The following is a 17795-nucleotide window of genomic DNA, read 5'->3' as shown; positions in this document are numbered from 1 at the left end:
TATCAATTTATAGACCATTTGTCTAACAGTGGACTGATGAACATCAAGACTTTTAGAGATATTTTGTAACCCTTTCCAGCTTTAATGCAAGTCAACAATTCTTAATCTTACATCTTCTGAGATCTCTTTTTGTTCGAGGCATGGTTCACATCAGGCAATGCTTCTTGTGAATAGCAAACTCAAATTTTGGGAGTGTTTTTAATAGGGCAGGCAGCTCTAACCAACATCTCTAATCTCGTCTCATTGATTGGACTCCAGGTTTAGCTGAATCCTGACTCCAATTATCTTTTGGAGAAGTCATTAGCCTAGGGTGTCACATAATGTACTTTTTCCAACCTACATGCGAATGTTTAAATGAGTATTCAATATAGACAAGAAAAATACAATAATTAGTGTGTTATTGTGTTATTTAGTTTTAAGCACACTGGTTTGTCATTTGTTGTGACAAAGATAAGAAAGATCTAGATCAATTTTTACTACTAATTTATGCAGAAATCCAGGTAATTCCAAAGGGTTCACATACTTTTCTTGCCACTGTATGTAGTTATGTACAGTTGAAGTCGGAAGTTTACCTACACTTAGATTGGAGTCATTAAAAACTCGTTTTTTCAACCACTCCACAGATTTCTTGGTTAACAAACTATAGTTTTGGCAAGTCGGTTAGGACATCTACGTTTGTGCATGAACAATTCATTTTTCCAACAATTGTTTACAGACAGATTATTTTACTTATAATTGACTGTATCACAATTCCAGTGGGTCCAGACTGTGTACATACACTAAGTGACTGCTGCCCAATTCAGCACTGTTGCTAATCTCCCTAGGAGTGGCCGTCCTGCAAAGATGACTGCAAGAGCACAGTGCAGAATGCTCAATGAGGTTAAGAAGAATCCTAGAGTGACAGCTAAAGACTTACAGAAATCTCTGGAACATGCTAACATCTCTGTTGACAAGTCTACGATACGTAAAACACTAAACAAGAATGGTGTTTATGGGAGGACACCACAGAAGAAGCCACTGCTGTCCAAAACAAACATTGCTGCACATCTGAAGTCTGCGAAAGTGCACCTGGATGTTCCACAGCGGTACTGGCAAAATATTCTGTGGACAGAGGAAACTACAGTTGAGTTGTTTGGAAGGAACACACAACATTATGTGTGGAGAAAAAAAGGACCAGCACACCAACATCAAAACCTCATCCCAACTGTAAAGTATGGTGGAGGGAGCATCATGGTTTGGGGCTGCTTTGCTGCCTCAAGGCCTGGACAACTTGCTATCATCAACGGAAAAATTAATTCCCAAGTTTATCAAGGAATTTTGCAGGAGAATGTAAGGCTATCTGTCTGCCAGTTGAAGCTCAACAGAAGTTGGGTGATGCAACAGTACAACAACCCAAAACACAGAAGTAAAACAACAACAGAATGGCTTCAACAGAAGAAAATACGCCTTCTGGAGTGGCCCAGTCCTGACCTCAACCCGATTTTAAAATGCTGTGGCCTCGAGCGGTTCACACCAGACATCCTAAGAATATTGCTGAACTGAAACAGTTTTGTAAAGAGGAATGGTCCAAAATTCCTCCTGACCATTGTGCAGGTCTGATCCACAACTACAGAAAATGTTTGGTTGAGTTTATTGCTGCCAAAGGAGGGTCAACCAGTTATTAAATCCAAGGGTTCACATACTTTTCCCACCCTGCACTGTGTGAATGTTTACACAGTGTGTTCAATAAAGACAAAAAACGTATAGTTGTTTGTGTGTTATTAGTTTAAGCAGACTGTATGTGTCTATTGTTATGACTTAGATGAAGATCAGATCAAAGTTTATGACACATTTCTGCCGAAATCCAGGTAATTCCAAAGGGTTCACATACTTTTTCTTGCCACTGTGTGTGTGTGTGTGTATATATATATATATATACACAGCTAAGGAAAGAATTAGGACACCACTGTAAAATTATCAGTTTCTCTGCTTTTACTATTTATAGGTATGTGTTTTGGTAAAATTAACATTTTTCTTTTATTCTACAAACTACTGACAACATTTCTCCCAAATTCCAAATAAAAATATTGTCATTTAGAGCATTTATTTGCAGAAAATGACAACTGGTCAAAATAACAAAGCAGTGTTGTCAGACCTCGAATAATGCAAAGAAAATAAGTTCATATTAATTTTTAAACAACACAATACTAATGTTTTAACTTAGGAAGAGTTCAGAAATCACTATTTGGGTGGAATAACCCTGATTTTCTATCACAGCTTTCATGCGTCTTGGCATGCACTCCACCAGTCTTTCACATTGATGCTAGTAGACTTTATGCCACTCCTGGTGCAAAAAGTCAAGCAGCTCGGCTTTTTTTGATTGCTTGTGACTATCCATCTTCCTCTTGATCACATTCCAGAGGTTTTCAATGGGGTTCAGGTCTGGAGATTGGGCTGGCCATGACAGGGTCTTGATCTGGTGGTCCTCCATCCACACCTTGATTTACCTGGCTGTGTGGCATGGAGCATTGTCCTGCTGGAAAAACTAATCCTCCACCAAATGTATATAATAAAAAAAAAAGTCACCTTTATTTAATCAGGTAGGCTAGTTGAGAAGTTATCATTTGCAACTGCAACCTGGCCAAGATAAAGCAAAGCAGTGTGACACAGACAACAACACAGAGTTACACATGGAATAAACAATAAACAAGCCAATAACACAATAAACAAGTCAATGACACAGTAGAAAAAAGAAAGTCTATATACAGTGTGTGCAAAAGGCATGAGGAGGTAGGCAATAAATTGGCCATAGGAGCGAATAATGACAATTTAGCAGATTAACACTGGAGTGATAAATGAGCAGATGATGATGTGCAAGTAGAGATACTGGTGTGCAAAAGAGCAGAAAAGTCAATAAAATAAAAACAGTATGGGGATGAGGTAGGTAGATTGGGTTGGCTATTTACAGATGGACTATGTACAGCTGCAGTGATCGGTTAGCTGCTCAGATAGCTGATGTTCAAAGTTGGTGAGGGAAATAAAAGTCTCCAACTTCAGCGATTTTTGCAATTCCTTCCAGTCACTGGCAGCAGAGAACTGGAAGGAAAGGCGGCCAAATGAGGTGTTGGCTTTGGGGATGATCAGTGAGATATACAGTGGGGAGAACAAGTATTTGATACACTGCCGATTTTGCAGGTTTTCCTACTTACAAAGCATGTAGAGGTCTGTAATTTTTATCATAGATACACTTCAACMGTGAGAGACGGAATCTAAAACAAAAATCCAGAAAATCACATTGTATGATTTTTAAGTAATTAATGTGCATCCTACCTGGCTGACATGAAAATAAACCATGGGAAAGCATCCTCCATTCTGTATTTAAGTGCAGAGATTACATGTATTTTTGACAATATTAGCCTACCACTTGTGAGTGATGTATTATCACTTGTGAATGAGGCAAGAAACAGCGCATGCCTTTTCCTTGCGACTTTTTKAAATCATAGTCACACACCTCATATAGCCTAGCACATAGGCCTATATGTTTTGATATGGTTTGTATCACAACTAAAGTGGCCAAATAARTTCTTAAAATGAAGCACATTAATRCGCTTATCAACSAGTGTAGCCTAACTGGCATACATAAGCAGCGCATGAGTTTCAAGTTTGGGGAAGATACTTTTCACCATAAAAATGCACCTTCATAATAATAATAAATAATTACATGCATAATCACATTAGCGGTCACTTTTGACAACAGTGTTTTCCCGCTATTTTCATTTTGGAATATTCGCARTTACACAGCGTTGCTGTGCTTACAATGTGAAGAAATAGCCTAATAGTTTATCAACATTTTAAGCTAAACGTTCTGATCTGTTGCATCAGCCTCGTTGCTTTTAAAATGTMTTTTGATGCGAGTGGTTGTAATAATTTGGGATKTATCACATCCTACAACTGTCCAAGAGTCTGTTTGGAATATGCATTTKTTGCACAGAGGMACAAGTTGACCAATAGAATAGGTCAACATTTGTACTATGGGGGATAGTATATTGACATATGCTAGTTATTTTGCTGTTCATTAGGCCTACTCATCTTGTTGGCTGACAAAAAGTAAATGAGGACAGTTCTTCTAACATCTTCAATATGCAGCACAGAATTGGATAAGAGGAACTAGCACAGTTGCGTCTCCGATGTGTTAGTCTTCACTTGTAGCTTACTTCTTAGCTACAAGGGAAGAGATGCTGAGATGCCTGTGAGAAGGAACCGATCACGTGATGGGCGTTGGCTAATAAGAATTGAGATATCTGAGAGAGCCATGTGAGTGAGAGGTGCTTCGGAGCACGGCAGCTGGGAGAAGGGAATTCTAATTATTATATTCAGCCCAAGGGCACAACGGCCACTTTGTCCGCAAAAGGCATGGATTTTTTAGGGAGCATTACGGCCACACAAGGGGTATGCCGCCAGGAATTTCGAGGCCTGGTGAGAATATAATCAAGTACTTGGCTAATGGTGAATGAGAAACTGATTAAGCGTGTGCAAGAAACAAAGCAGAGCTCATGCATTTCATGCAACTTTWAAAAAATCATCATTAGTTGCATCATGCAGCCTTAGAATGTATTACAAATCAAAACATGTAGCACAATGTTTTGTATCACAACTAGAGTTACAGAAATAGCTCTAAATGAAGCATATAGGAGGACCTGTTTCTTTGTTAACCACTCAACACAGAACAGCCGCATGTGRGCACACTTTCTTGGAAAGCATTTGTAGAAAATATCCTTTCTATTTTATTCAGCTTTGTTCAATTGTGTTCGTCATACTATAAAAAATAATGCCACGGAATTCTAAGCAAATACACAGCCATATGCCATAGCCACATCAGGACCTAACATAAGGACAACTCAGAGTATGTTCTRCTGAAATGGACTACATTTTCTTCATATCATGTTTCTTTAGACCGGTCTAAAATAAATAATGGATTTATTGTGAAGGTGTAGGCTATATTACATGGATTTATTAGACTTGTTAAAATGTAGATGTTCCAAAGGTCTGCATCAGTAACTTGTAGGCTACAGTATGCCTGGAAGCATGGAGATGCTAAATGTGTTTGTTAATTAACAGTCAATTGCCATGAGACCTGCAGTTATTTGTTTGACCATCACAGGCTGACAAAATGTCATGACCGCCACAGCTCTAGGTCCATTATCTTTTCGACCTACTTTATATCTGGTTTTAGTCCTTCAAGTTTACACTGAAAATGTTTTACCATCCCCCCCCAAAATACTTGTGATGTTTTATTTTAATTACATTTTTTACTGTTTGGACAAAAATCGCTGAAGTTGGAGACTTTTATATCTCCCTCACTAACTTCAAACATCAGCTATCTGAACAGCTAACCGATCGCTGCAGCTGTACACAGCCCATCTGTATCTACCTACCTCATCCCCATATTGTTTTTATTTACTTTTTTCCTCTTTTGCACACCAGTATTTCTACTTGCACATCATCATCTGTACATCTAWCACTCCAGTGTTAATTTGCTAAATTGTAATTACTTCGCTACTATGGCCTATTTATTGCCTTACCACCTCACGCCATTTGCACACACTGTATATAGACTGTTTTCTATTGTGTTATTGACTGTACGTTTGTTTACTCCATGTGTAACTCTGTGTTGTTTGTGTCGCACTGCTTTGCTTTATCTTGGCCAGGTCGCAGTTGTAAATGAGAACATTTGTTCTCGAACTATCCTACCTGGTTATAATAAAAATGTAAAAAAAATAGGCTGAGAGAGGCTGGACTGAGGGCTTGTAGGCCTGTTGTAAGGCAGGTTCTCACAGACATCACCGGCATCAACGTCGCCTATGGGCACAAACCCACCGTCGCTGGACCAGACAGGACTGGCAAAAAGTGCTCTTCACTGACGAGTCGCGGTTTTGTCTCACCAGGGGTGATGGTCGGATTCGCGTTTATCGTCGAAGAGATGAGCGTTACACGAGGCTTGTACTCTGGAGAGGGATCAATTTGGAGGTGGAGGGTCCGTCATGGTCTGGGGTGGTTGTCACAGCATCATCGAATGAACTTGTTGTCATTGCAGGCAATCTCAACGCTGTGCGTTACAGGGAAGACATCCTCTCCCTCATGTGGTACCCTTCCTGCAGGCTAATCCTGACATGACCCTCCAGCATGACAATGCCACCAGCCATACTACTCGTTTCTGTGCGTGATTTCCTGCAAGACAGGAATGTCAGTGTTCTGCCATGGCCAGTGAAGAGCCCGGATCTCAATCCCATTGAGCACGTCTGGGACCTGTTGGATCGGAGGGTGAGGGCTAGGGACATTCCCCCAGAAATGTCTGGGAACTTGCAGGTGCCTTGGTAGAAGAGTGGGGTAACATCCATAGCAAGAACTGGCAAATCTGGTGCAGTCCATGGGGAGGAGATGCACTGCAGTACTTAATGCAGCTGGTGGCCACACCAGATACTGACTGTTACTTTTGATTTCCCCCCCCTCCCCCTTTGTTCAGGGACACATTAATCAATTTCTGTTAGTCACATGTCTGTGGACACTTGTTCAGTTAATGTCTCAGTTGTTTGAATCTTGTTATGTTCTTACCAAATATTTACACGTTAAGTTTGCTGACAATAACGCAGTTGACAGTGAGAGGATTTTTTTTTTTTGCTGAGTTTTTTTTATATATATTATATATATATATATATATATACAGTGGGGCAAAAAAGTATTTAGTCAGCCACTCTAGAGCAGTGATGTTTTGGGGCTGTTGCTGGCAACACGGACTTTCAACTCCCTCCAAAGATTTTCTATGGGGTTGAGATCTGGAGACTGGCTAGGCCACTCCAGGACCTTGAAATGCTTCTTACGAAGCCACTCCTTCGTTGCCCAGGCAGTGTGTTTGGGATCATTGTCATGCTGAAAGACCCAGCCACGTTTCATCTTCAATGCCCTTGCTGATGGAAGGAGGTGTTCACTCAAAATCTCACGATATATGGGCCCATTAATTCTTTCCTTTACAGGATGTCGTCTTGGTCCTTTGCAGAAAAACAGCCCCAAGCAATGATGTTTCCACCTCCATGCTTCACAGTAGGTATGGTGTTCTTGGGATGCAACTCAGCTCTTTTGTCCTCCAAACAGACGAGTTGAGTTTTAACCAAAAAGTTCTATTTTGGTTTCATCTGACATATGACATTCTCCCAATCTTCTTCTGGATCATCCAATGCTCTCTAGCAAACTTCAGACGGGCCTGGACATGTACTTGCTTAAGCAGGGGGACACGTCTGGCACTGCAGGATTTGAGTCCCTGGCGGCGTAGTGTGTTACTGATGGTAGGCTTTGTTACTTTGGTCCAGCTCTCTGCAGGTCATTCACCCCCGTTGTGGTTCCTGTGGATTTCGTGATATTTTGACCCCACGGGGTGAGATCTTGCGTGGAGCCCAAGATCGAGGGAGATTATCAGTGGTCTTGTATGTCTTCCATTTCTAATAATTGCTCCCACAGTTGATTTCTCAAACCAAGCTGCTTACCTATTGCAGTTGCAGTCTTCCCAGCCTGGTGCAGGTCTACAATTTTGTTTCTGGTGTCCTTTGACAGCTCTTTGGTCTTGGCATAGTGGAGTTTGGAGTTTGGAGTATGACTGTTTGAGGTTGTGGACAGGTGTCTTTTATACTGATAACAAGTTCAAACAGGTGCCAATTATACAGGTAAACGAGTGGAGGACAGAGGAGCCTCTTAAAGAAGAAATTACAGGTCTGTGAGAGCCAGAAATCTTGCTTGTTTGTAGGTGACCAAATACTTATTTTCCACCATAATTTGCAAATAAATTCATTAAAAATCCTACAATGTGATTTTCTGGATTTTCTTTCTCTAATTTTGTCTGTCATAGTTGAAGTGTACCTATGATGAAAATTACAGGCCTCTCTCATCTTTTTAAGTGGGAGAACTTGCACAATTGGTGGCTGACTAAATATTTTTTGCCCCACTGTATATACACTTTTATGCGGAAAAAACACTGTATTAAACTCAGTACTAGTATTGTTTTCAATTTCGTTAAGCAGTTTGTGTTTCTTAACCAGGCAAAGCTAAATAGTAGGCTGGTGACTAATAGTTAAGGGGAAGCAAGAGGTTTGCTTGCGTGATGTGTAGCTTATGATCGGATGCGGAGCCTGCCTGCCTCTCTGCCCACAATCATCGCATGCTCCCCCGCAGCTCACCAGCTGATGTAGGCTGCGTGTGCTGGGTGTGGTGCATCCTTCCCACTGCTAGAGAACAGAACCCTTGCTTCTCTGCCCACCTAGTGCTGCTAATAGTCTGCTTATCAAATTAGCCTATCCAGTCCAAGTGCAAATACAAGTCACAGAAAGGCGAGTCCGAGTTACCAAAGGTCGAGAAGGCGAGTCCAAGTCCGAGTTACCAAAGGTCGAATCCAAGTTGAGTCACAAGTCATGAAAATCGGGACTTGAGTACAACAAAACCATAAACAATGTTGCCACAACCCGACATGGGTAGTATTGTGATCGGTGCTCTCACCCCCGTTTAACCCCGTCGGCATGCTTGACTTGCTCATTCTAAGCGCTAGCAAACCCTCTTCAGAGATGAGGATGAAACTCCCATGAGAAATGCTAGAGGAACCCATCCTACAAGGTTGTATTGTTCTGTGCTCATACTTTTCCTTTTCTATTCCTGTCGTTAAGTAGGGTCGGCGAATCTGTAAGAGGCGGAAATGAGTCAGTGTTTATTCTGTAGGTCGGAGAGAGGCTGTGTTGCCCGAGAGCTCTCCTGATGCTGGAGCAGTGTGCATTCTCTCTCCTGCTACTCTACTAGGAACGTAATTAATTTGTATCAATTGAATGTCATTGCCAAAGGTTGTCAGTTTTGTATTGTACTGCGATTAGTGCTACTCAGTGAGAGGTAGTTAAATGGACAGGAAGAGCACAATCACATGGGCTAGCTCACTGAAAGGTTTCAGAGATTAGATGGCTGGTGCACACACACACACACACACACACACACACACACATGCCCTTACCGTCGGGGAGATGGTATGAGGTCTGATACCAACAGACAGTTTCTATCTACAAGCCATCAGAATGCTGAACACTGGCGCACGTTGTCTCTCTCTCCTCCCTACTGCAGAGAAAAGGCACCACAGCACAGCAAGTGTTTATAGCGCTGTCCCTGCTGAAACATCATTTCAGCCATTTAGTTTCTTACATGTTTCTGACTGAAAAGTTCTGTTACCGAAATCCCTCAACCCTTGCTCTCTTTACATGAAACATGTAAGCATCGCATGCATGTGACCAATATTTCCTAGTTATGACAAACTCAGAACACAGTAACACGTGACAGCTCGATAGTGTTTATACAAGCTACTATACAAAGCCTACTAATGATAACGACATTACTTATTATTATATTGATGATAATAATAGTAATAATAACAATAAGGAGATCAAGAAAAATGAGGGTATAGGAGTGAGAGCTGTGGTTATATTATGTGTGACAAACAGGTGCTGTTAGATTACAGGATCATTGTTCTGCCTGTTTGAAACAGTGTAAACAAATCTAATTATAAGTAATACCAGTCTGTTCTAACGAAAAACAAATTGTAAAGGTTTAAAAACAGCCAKATTTGGGAAATTGCTTTATGCAACATTTTGCTGCTGCATGAGGCTTGATGCTCACGGAATCAGTAAGTTATTAAACAAACACTCAAACAGGAAACAGAAGCAGGATCTGTCTTATTTCTGGAGATATATATGGATGATTTATAAAGCCAGGCACGTTTGACATTTAGGCTATTGATTATAGACCTAATTAAGTTTGGGTTTCCTCAATTTTCTTAGATAATTAGGCTAAGGCAAGGAATGTTTCCTGGTCTCTGGTGCTGCCTCCGCCGCATTGTTCTCGATCCCAATATGCTGGTTAACTCCGCTATTATGCACATAGCAACATAGGGAAAGGTGCCAGTTCTACGGCWCACTGAAGATTGTTTCAGAACGGTGGACAGCGACCGTATCCAATGATGGACAAAGCACATTTGTTATAAAATAATATTAGATTTATTAATATTGCACCATTATTTGAACATAATATAACCATATACAATTTCAGTATCACATGTCTTAGTGATGGACTGTTCCATCCCCGTGACCTCCACAATGATTTAGTCCACTGAGACCGGTGCAAATTACACAGGTGTCTTGTGCACCATATCTTTTTTTATTTTATTATTATTGCCACTGCTCGACTAAAGAAATATCGGTCGACAAACATCCTATCGACCAAACAATCGACCAGTCGACTAAATCGGGTCAGCCCTATTCTATTCTACTGCGCCATTTACTTTATGTCCGTATTGTTATCTTTGATTTCATATTGTTGTTGCATTGTCGTAGTATTGAGCGATTTAGTGCTTTTTGAGGTTTGACTCCAAAAATAATTATCCCGGTTTTCGATTTTGTTTTCGATACTTTAAAAAAAACATTGAATGCACTATGTATTATATGGGTTGAGTGCTGTAACAACACAGAATAAAACTATMAATAAAAGTCCCATGGTGGTAGTGATTGAACATGTACTCACATTACTTGACTTGTTGTTATGTATATTACATTTGTTTTATCTGATTACTTTATTATTTTATTCCCAGTCTTCATCTCATCTCTATGCTGTCTGACAAAATCACTATTTTAGTAATTCTTCAAAATAAATAAGGCATACTTTTATGACTGCTGAGTACCAATCATTAATCACTTAGATCATGTATTTTCAGGTAGAGATACCTTGRGACGCAACTGCTCTCAATCCCTCTCGATTGCAGGTATTCAGTCTCTTCTCTCCCTCTCAGACCGGACAAGTAGGTGCGCAATGGATTATGGTCGTTGTAGTTAATTACCACGTTTTAGTGCAGAAAAACTATGTAGAATATTGGCCTGTTGGAAACTACAAATCCCTACTACATTGCACAGTTCGGGCTTGATTTGATTTATTTCTAGAGAAAATGCGCATTGAGGTCACAGAAAAGCAACTAACGAAATGTAATTCAAATAATTGAACCAAGGTAGGTCAAATAACAGACATTTTGGTTAGTCACTCAGCACTACATTGTCGAGAAGGAAACTGCAAGTAAGCATTTTGTTGGACGGTGTATACCATGTGTATCCGGTACGACTAATAAAACTTGAAACAAACAAACATATAGTACACACACACACCACCACACACACACACCCACACACACACACACACACACACACACACACACACAAACTGTTTGTCTGAGATAGACACTTATACCCTCCTCTGGCTGTTATAATGATTTGTGCTTACAGCATTAGTACTCACTAGAAGGGGAGGCATGTCCTCAGGTTAACATACAGACAGACTATGTAGACTAGATACACACGCACGCTCCAGAGCATGCGGATACAAACACACACAAATCGATAGGGAGTAGCTTCCTAAGGCTACTAAATCTAGTCAGTAAAACACAGCTACTATGTATTCAGAGAGTATATTTAATGAACATCACTCTGCCGCATTATGTATACTGAACAAAAATATAAACGCAACATATAAAGTGTTGGTCCCATGTTTCATGAGCTGAAAATAAAGATCCATACATTTTATCATAAGCACAAAAGCTTATTTCTCTCAAATGTTTGTTTACTTCCCTGTTGGTGCGTTTCTCAAGATAATCGTGGCGTGGCGTGGGGGAGCCGGGCGAGGCGTGGGGAGCCGGGCGAGGCGTGGGGGAGGCGGGCGAGGCGTGGGGAGCGGGGAGGCGTGGGAGGCGGGATGGGGGGAGCCGGGCGAGGCGGGATGTGGGAGCGGATGTGGGCGAGGCGTGGGGGGGGGATGTGGGGATGTGGGCGAGGCGGATGTGGGGGAGCGGGGATGTGGGGGAGGCGGGATGTGGGGGAGGCGGGATGTGGGGGAGCCGGGCGAGGCGGGATGTGGGGAGGCGGGATGTGGGGGAGCCGGGCGAGGCGGGATGTGGAGGAGCCCGGGGGAGAACGTGGGGGAGCCCGGGGAGCCGGGCGAAAAAACTCTGAAGCTTTCCAATATTGTGGTGTCACATTCTATGCCGGACTGACTATGGGAGACGAGAAGCAAGTACAGGGAGTGAATATTTAATAAATAACCGACATGAAACAAAACAAGGACAGCGTCTGGACAGGTGGAACAAACAACATTAATGCTGACACAGGGATGAGGAATAGACGGATATAGGGGAGGCAATCAATAAGTGATGGAGTCCAGGTGAGTCCAATGAAGCGCTGATGCGCGTAACGATGGTAACAGGTGTGCGTAATGATGGGCCGCCTGGCGCCCTCGAGCGCCAGAGAGGGGGAGCAGGAACAGGCGTGACAGTTTTGTCAAACACAATGCCACAGATGTCTCATGTTTTGAGGGAGCATGCAATTGGCATGCTGACTGCAGGAATATCCACCAAAGCTCTTGCCAGAGAATTGAATGCTAATTTCTCTACCATAAGCCGCCTTCAACGTCATTTTAGAGAATTTGGCAGTATGTCCAACCGGCCTCACAACCGCAGACCATTTGTAGTCACTTCAGCCCAGAACTTCCACATCCAACTTCTCTACCTGTGGGATCGTCAGAGACCAGCCACCCAGACAGAGTATTTCTGTCTGAAATAAAGCCCTTTTGTGGGGAAAAACTCATTCTGATTGGCTGGGCCTGGCTCCCCAGGGTTGGACCTGGCTCCCAAGTGGGTGGGCCTATGCCCTCCCAGGCCCACCCTTGGCTAAGCCCCTGCCCAGTCATGTGAAATCCGTAGATTAAGGCCTAATTTATTTATTTCAATTGCCTGATTTCCTTATATGAACTGTAACTCAGTAAAATCGTCAGTTGTTGCGTTTATATTTTTGTTCAGTATATTTAAGTTAACTTGATTCTCCCTAATATTCTGCCAGTTTATTTGTACAGTATAATTTAACACAACCCACCTCCCACCTCCCAATAAAACGCATATGAAAACATTTGAAGTTTTACCAATATTTTTTTTATTCGCATAGAAAATCAAAGAAACCAAACAAACAGTTCTCACTGTTTAGATTTATACATAAGACTTTGTGAAAAGCTGAGCGTATTTAAAGGAAAGGTTTCTAAGACCGTAAAGAAGGCTCTAGATCTTTTCTCTTTCCCCAGAATGCTTTTCCCACTGGAGTTTTGGATTGGAAAAAGACATAAGGCTAATTAAGTTTAGCATGGTATATTTAAGCAATAATGTACGAGGGGGTGTGGTATATGGCCAATATACCACGGCTAAGAGCTGTTCATATGTATGACGCAACGCGGAGTGCCTGGAAAAACTCCTTAGCCGTGGTATATTGGCCATATACCACAAACCCCCGCGGTGTCTTATTGCTATTATAAACTGGTTACAAATGTAATTAGAACAGGAAAAATACATGTTTTATCATACCCGTGGCCAATCAGCACTTTTTTTATAATAAAAACTATAGTCTATACATAACTCACTCTAACAATCTCCTTTCTTTCTCTCCCTCCTTTTCRCATCACTCTCTTTACTCTTCTTTCCGTTGTGATTCAGTTGTGATTGAGAGGCCAGAACATTGTTATAATATACGTAGATTGACAGAAATACACTTCCAAGTGTGTGATTAGAGTGCAGAGATGCACAGTGCTGCAGTTTGGTTCATCCATGATTTCTATGGAAATCTCCCCCCCCCCCCCCCKCTACCTGTGTGACCTGACTGTGTCTGTGTCGCTGGATCTGAATGACTGACTATGATGCACACAGAGCTACTAAGTAGATACTAAGTAGATATAATGGTACGGCTATTACAGCTTGCTGTGTTCAGATGTTTGTGTGGTAAATGTGTACATCACTGTAAACGCATGGTTTTTTTTCTTCATCTTTCCTGATCGCAACCAATAGAAAATGCCTTTTACTTTGGGTTGATTTACGTAATTTGATTGGAGACATTTCTAGTCCAGTTAACATGCCTTTGCCGTTCATATTATGATGACATGCAATAAGCAAGAGGATATATCCTTTAATATTGGTGTTCTGTATGTTAAGGGAAACGCCAATATGTGCAATTATTTTATTCCATGACCTTGTAATAACAATTTTATGTCTTTAAAGATGGGCACGTTTGATGAATACACTCTCTTCACTTTCTGCTCCTTCCTGTACTAAAATATCAGTGATAGGTCAAGTAGAAATGAACTGGTCCTGTTAAGAAGTAGCAGGGTTTGGATCAGGGCCTAGCTATATTCCTACCCTTTTCACAGTTTCCCTCTACCATTAGTTCTCCCTTTGCTGTCCCTCTTTTYTCTATCTCGCTTCCTACTTTTTCTCCCTCTCTCTTTATCTCTCTCTCGAAGGATCAGAGTCTATATTCTTCCTTTTCACCCTTTCCCTCTTTTATTATCCCCCCCTTCCTCAATTATTCCGTCTCTCTTTTTAACCTCCCTTTGCTTACTCCTATCTCTCCCTCTCATTAGAGTCCCCAGGCAGGCAGCGCTGCAGTAGGAGCCCATGTCCCTCAGAGCTGCTATCAGCTCTTCTCAGCTAGAACAAAGTTATCTCTCTCTCGTTCCCTCTCTCTCTGCAGCACAAAATAAACAGAGAAATAAAATATAAAAACAAGAGGGGAAAGAGAAAAGTAGAGGTCTAAGATAGGAACATATATATTTTCTGTCAGTCAGTGATGAGTTGTTGTGACTAGTACCATCAAACCCTTTACCCGTGTGTCTACACAGCGCATACAGAAGTAGATAGTTGTATACACTACATGACCAAAAGTATGTGGACACCTGCTTGTCTAACATCTCATTCCAAAATCACCATCACCAGACCATTATTCCTCCTCCACCAAACTTTACAGTTGGCACTGTGCATTGGGGCAGGTAGTGTTCGTCTGACATCTGCCAAACCCAGATACGTCCTTGGACTGCCAGATGGTGAAGCGTGATCACTCTCGAGTACGCGTTTCCACTGCTCCAGACTCCAATGGCGGCGAGCTTTACACCACTCTAGCCGACGCTTGTCATTGCGCATGGTGATCTTAGGCTTGTGTGCGGCTGCTCGGCCATGGAAACCCATTTAATGAAGCTCCCGACTAACAGTTCTTGTGCTGACGTTGCTTCCAGGGACAGTTTAGAACTCTGTAGTGAGTGTTGCAACCAAGGACAGGCCATTTTTACGAGCTTCAGCACTCGGCGGTCCTGTTCTGTGAGCTTGTGTGGCCTACCACTTTGCAGCTGAGCCATTGTTGCTCCTAGACATTCCCACTTCACAATAACAGTACTTACAGTAGACTGGGGCWGCTCRAGCAGGACAGAAATTTGAAGAACTGACTTGTTGGAAAGGTGGCATCCAATGACGGTGCCACGTTGAAAGTCACTGAGCTCTTCAGGAAGGCCATTCTACTGCCAYTGTTTGTCTATGGAGATTTCATGGCTGTGTGCTTGATTTTATTCACCTGTCAGCAACGGGTATGGCTGAAATAGCCGAATCCACTAATTTGAAAGGGTGTCCACATACTTTTGTATATATATATAGTGTAGCAGTCTACACAAGTGTTTCTCTCTGGAATATATTTGCCTTTTAGCGTCTGCCTACGCCTAAACATCCACCTCAAACTACTGTCTTTTATGGAATAGAATGAAGAGTACAGTAGCTGTAAAGATACTGAGACCTCAAAACAATGTATAAACATGAGAAGCACTGAAACACTTCTGTCACCCAGCTAACATGGCCCTGTGGGGACACAGCAACCCAAGCCAGTCAGCTAGTAACAGATCAATAAGATTCAGAGCAGAACTGAGGAGGCACAGAGGGTACTTTGGAACCAAGGAGACCAACCAACCAACCGCCTGCTGGAACCGTATCCTTAGAACGGCATCCAACCGGTGGGGGTGGGAGAAGTGTGTCTGAGATGATGTCATCACGTGTAGGTGTAATCTATATCCGGGATCATCCCTTGCTCCCGGTAACCCTGGTTGGTCCCGTAGCCTGCCGTGTGACCCAGTTGGGTGATGATGCCGTTGTGACTCTGGTTGCTCCGGTAGGTGCCGTTACTGTGCGWTGAGGGGAAGATGGTGTGCACGTAGGTCACATCCTCCCCTCCTTTGGGTTGCAGTGGCTGATGGGTCATCATGGGCGTCATGGCAAAGCCGGGGCTTCTGATCTCCAGGATGGAGCTGTCCTTCTTAGTACCCGACTCCACGTAGTCATCGTACGGCTTCCCGACCCCGCGCTGACCTCTGACCCCATAGGAGTCTGTTTCCCCGGAGACATACCCGGCGCGCTGGCCGTACCAGCAGAAGATGCCGAAGATGAGTATGAGGGAGACCAGGGCCGTGGCTCCGCCGATAATCTCGGCCAGGGGGAGGGCTGCCATCTCTGTGTCCGAGTCCTCACCCCCGTCTCCCCCCTCGGGGCGCAGAGCCTCCCCCGTCTCTATCTGAGAGCAGACAGGGGTCTGGTCTGTTGTGTCCTTTTCCTGCTGCTGTCCTCTCTGTGACCCTCCAGAGTGGGAGGAGGTGGAGCGCAGGGGGAGCAGGCAGARGAGGTAGTGTGATCGTGGCGTGAGCTGGGTCAGTAGGTACTGCTGTCTCTCCCCGGGGACCAGCGTCTCTGTGATGGAACCCAGAGCGGCGCTGCTGCCCAGCCTCAGCCACGACAGCCGGAAGGAGGGCGCCGGCCGTGGGCACAGCCACGTCACCTGCACACTGTCCGCCGACAGAGGCTTCACGGTGAGTTCTAGAGCGTTGTGTGAGGCATGACCTCCCGCCTCTCCTCCCGGTGGTAATGGCTTCACCAGGCCCGGCCGTATGGCTCTGAGGGTGAACAGAGAGCCCTGGGTGGGGGGAAAGGTGGTAGTACTAGTGACAGTGTCAAGTCCCAGACCACCTCCTCCTCTACCCCCCACACTGTTCACCCCTCCTGGGGGGCCTTCACACTGGTCCATGAGCCCAGAGAGGTCCCTGAGGGCCTGGCCTCGCACCGCCTCCGGCCCGTGGCAGGTCAGGCCCCGTACTATCACCGCCGCCCCGCGGCCATACAGCCAAGTGTGGAGCCAGCGCAGGTTGCAGCCACAGTACCAGGGGTTCCCCCGGAGCAGCAACAGCTCCAGGCCGTCCGTGTCCCTCAGCAGCCCCCGGGCCAGAGTGGTCAGGTTGTTCCCTGCAGACATGGAAGTGGACACAAGTCACTCTACGTAAGGCACCTGATGTAGAATAATATGCTCATCTGCTGCTAATTTTTTGAATAGTTCACTAAAGTTACTCTGCAATATACAGAGTATATGTCTAGACTCAGAGCAATGTCAGATCTTAACTAGAATCCTAAGCAAACTATTTTCATCTGATCTAATTAAGGTTCAATAGTGGGAACCGGGTTACCGAGATTTACCACCCAAACCCACTCCCTTTTCCCGATTTTATAAATAACTGCAAGAAACCGGTAAATTCGAATGTTATTTTTATGAACAGCATGACTTGAAATGGAAGTGTTAAATMATATGCAATATCTAAATCTGTCTTCTCTACGGGCCATGGCCTACTCTCTYKTATCTGCATGATCAATCATCAACTCTTAGGGTGGGGACAGACAGCGCATCTCAGTATGAAGAGTTCACAATGCATGTATCATCTCATCATGGTAACTTKTTTTCTTGGGGACGGTAGAAATACATTTGCTGCAGCATAGCAGTAATATAAGGACTGAATGCACGTCCAATTTACACATCTCCATTTGGCTTTCGGAGGTTTCCTTATTTTATATATATAATGTGCAGTAGCCT

At 43.3% G+C, this 17795-nt stretch overlaps 2 protein-coding genes across 2 annotated transcripts in view; one reads left to right on the top strand and one right to left on the bottom strand.

Moving 5' to 3' along the window:
• Nucleotides 1-17795, top strand: part of macrod1 (mono-ADP ribosylhydrolase 1) — a 71022-nt gene that overhangs the window by 8239 nt on the left and 44988 nt on the right. The window lies entirely within an intron of this gene.
• The window catches only part of LOC112070526 (leucine-rich repeat transmembrane protein FLRT1-like), a 33636-nt gene continuing 28851 nt past the window's right edge, over nt 13011-17795 (bottom strand). Inside the window, exon 3 of the mRNA XM_024137945.2 lies at nt 13011-17176. Within this exon, the coding sequence (XP_023993713.1) occupies nt 15936-17176 (1241 nt within the window). The 3' untranslated portion in view covers nt 13011-15935. The remainder of the gene's footprint in view (nt 17177-17795) is intronic.

The sequence above is a fragment of the Salvelinus sp. IW2-2015 genome, unplaced genomic scaffold (genome assembly GCF_002910315.2).
Source record: "Salvelinus sp. IW2-2015 unplaced genomic scaffold, ASM291031v2 Un_scaffold1352, whole genome shotgun sequence".
NCBI lineage: Eukaryota > Metazoa > Chordata > Actinopteri > Salmoniformes > Salmonidae > Salvelinus > Salvelinus sp. IW2-2015.
This window is presented reverse-complemented; position numbering and strand designations above follow the sequence as displayed.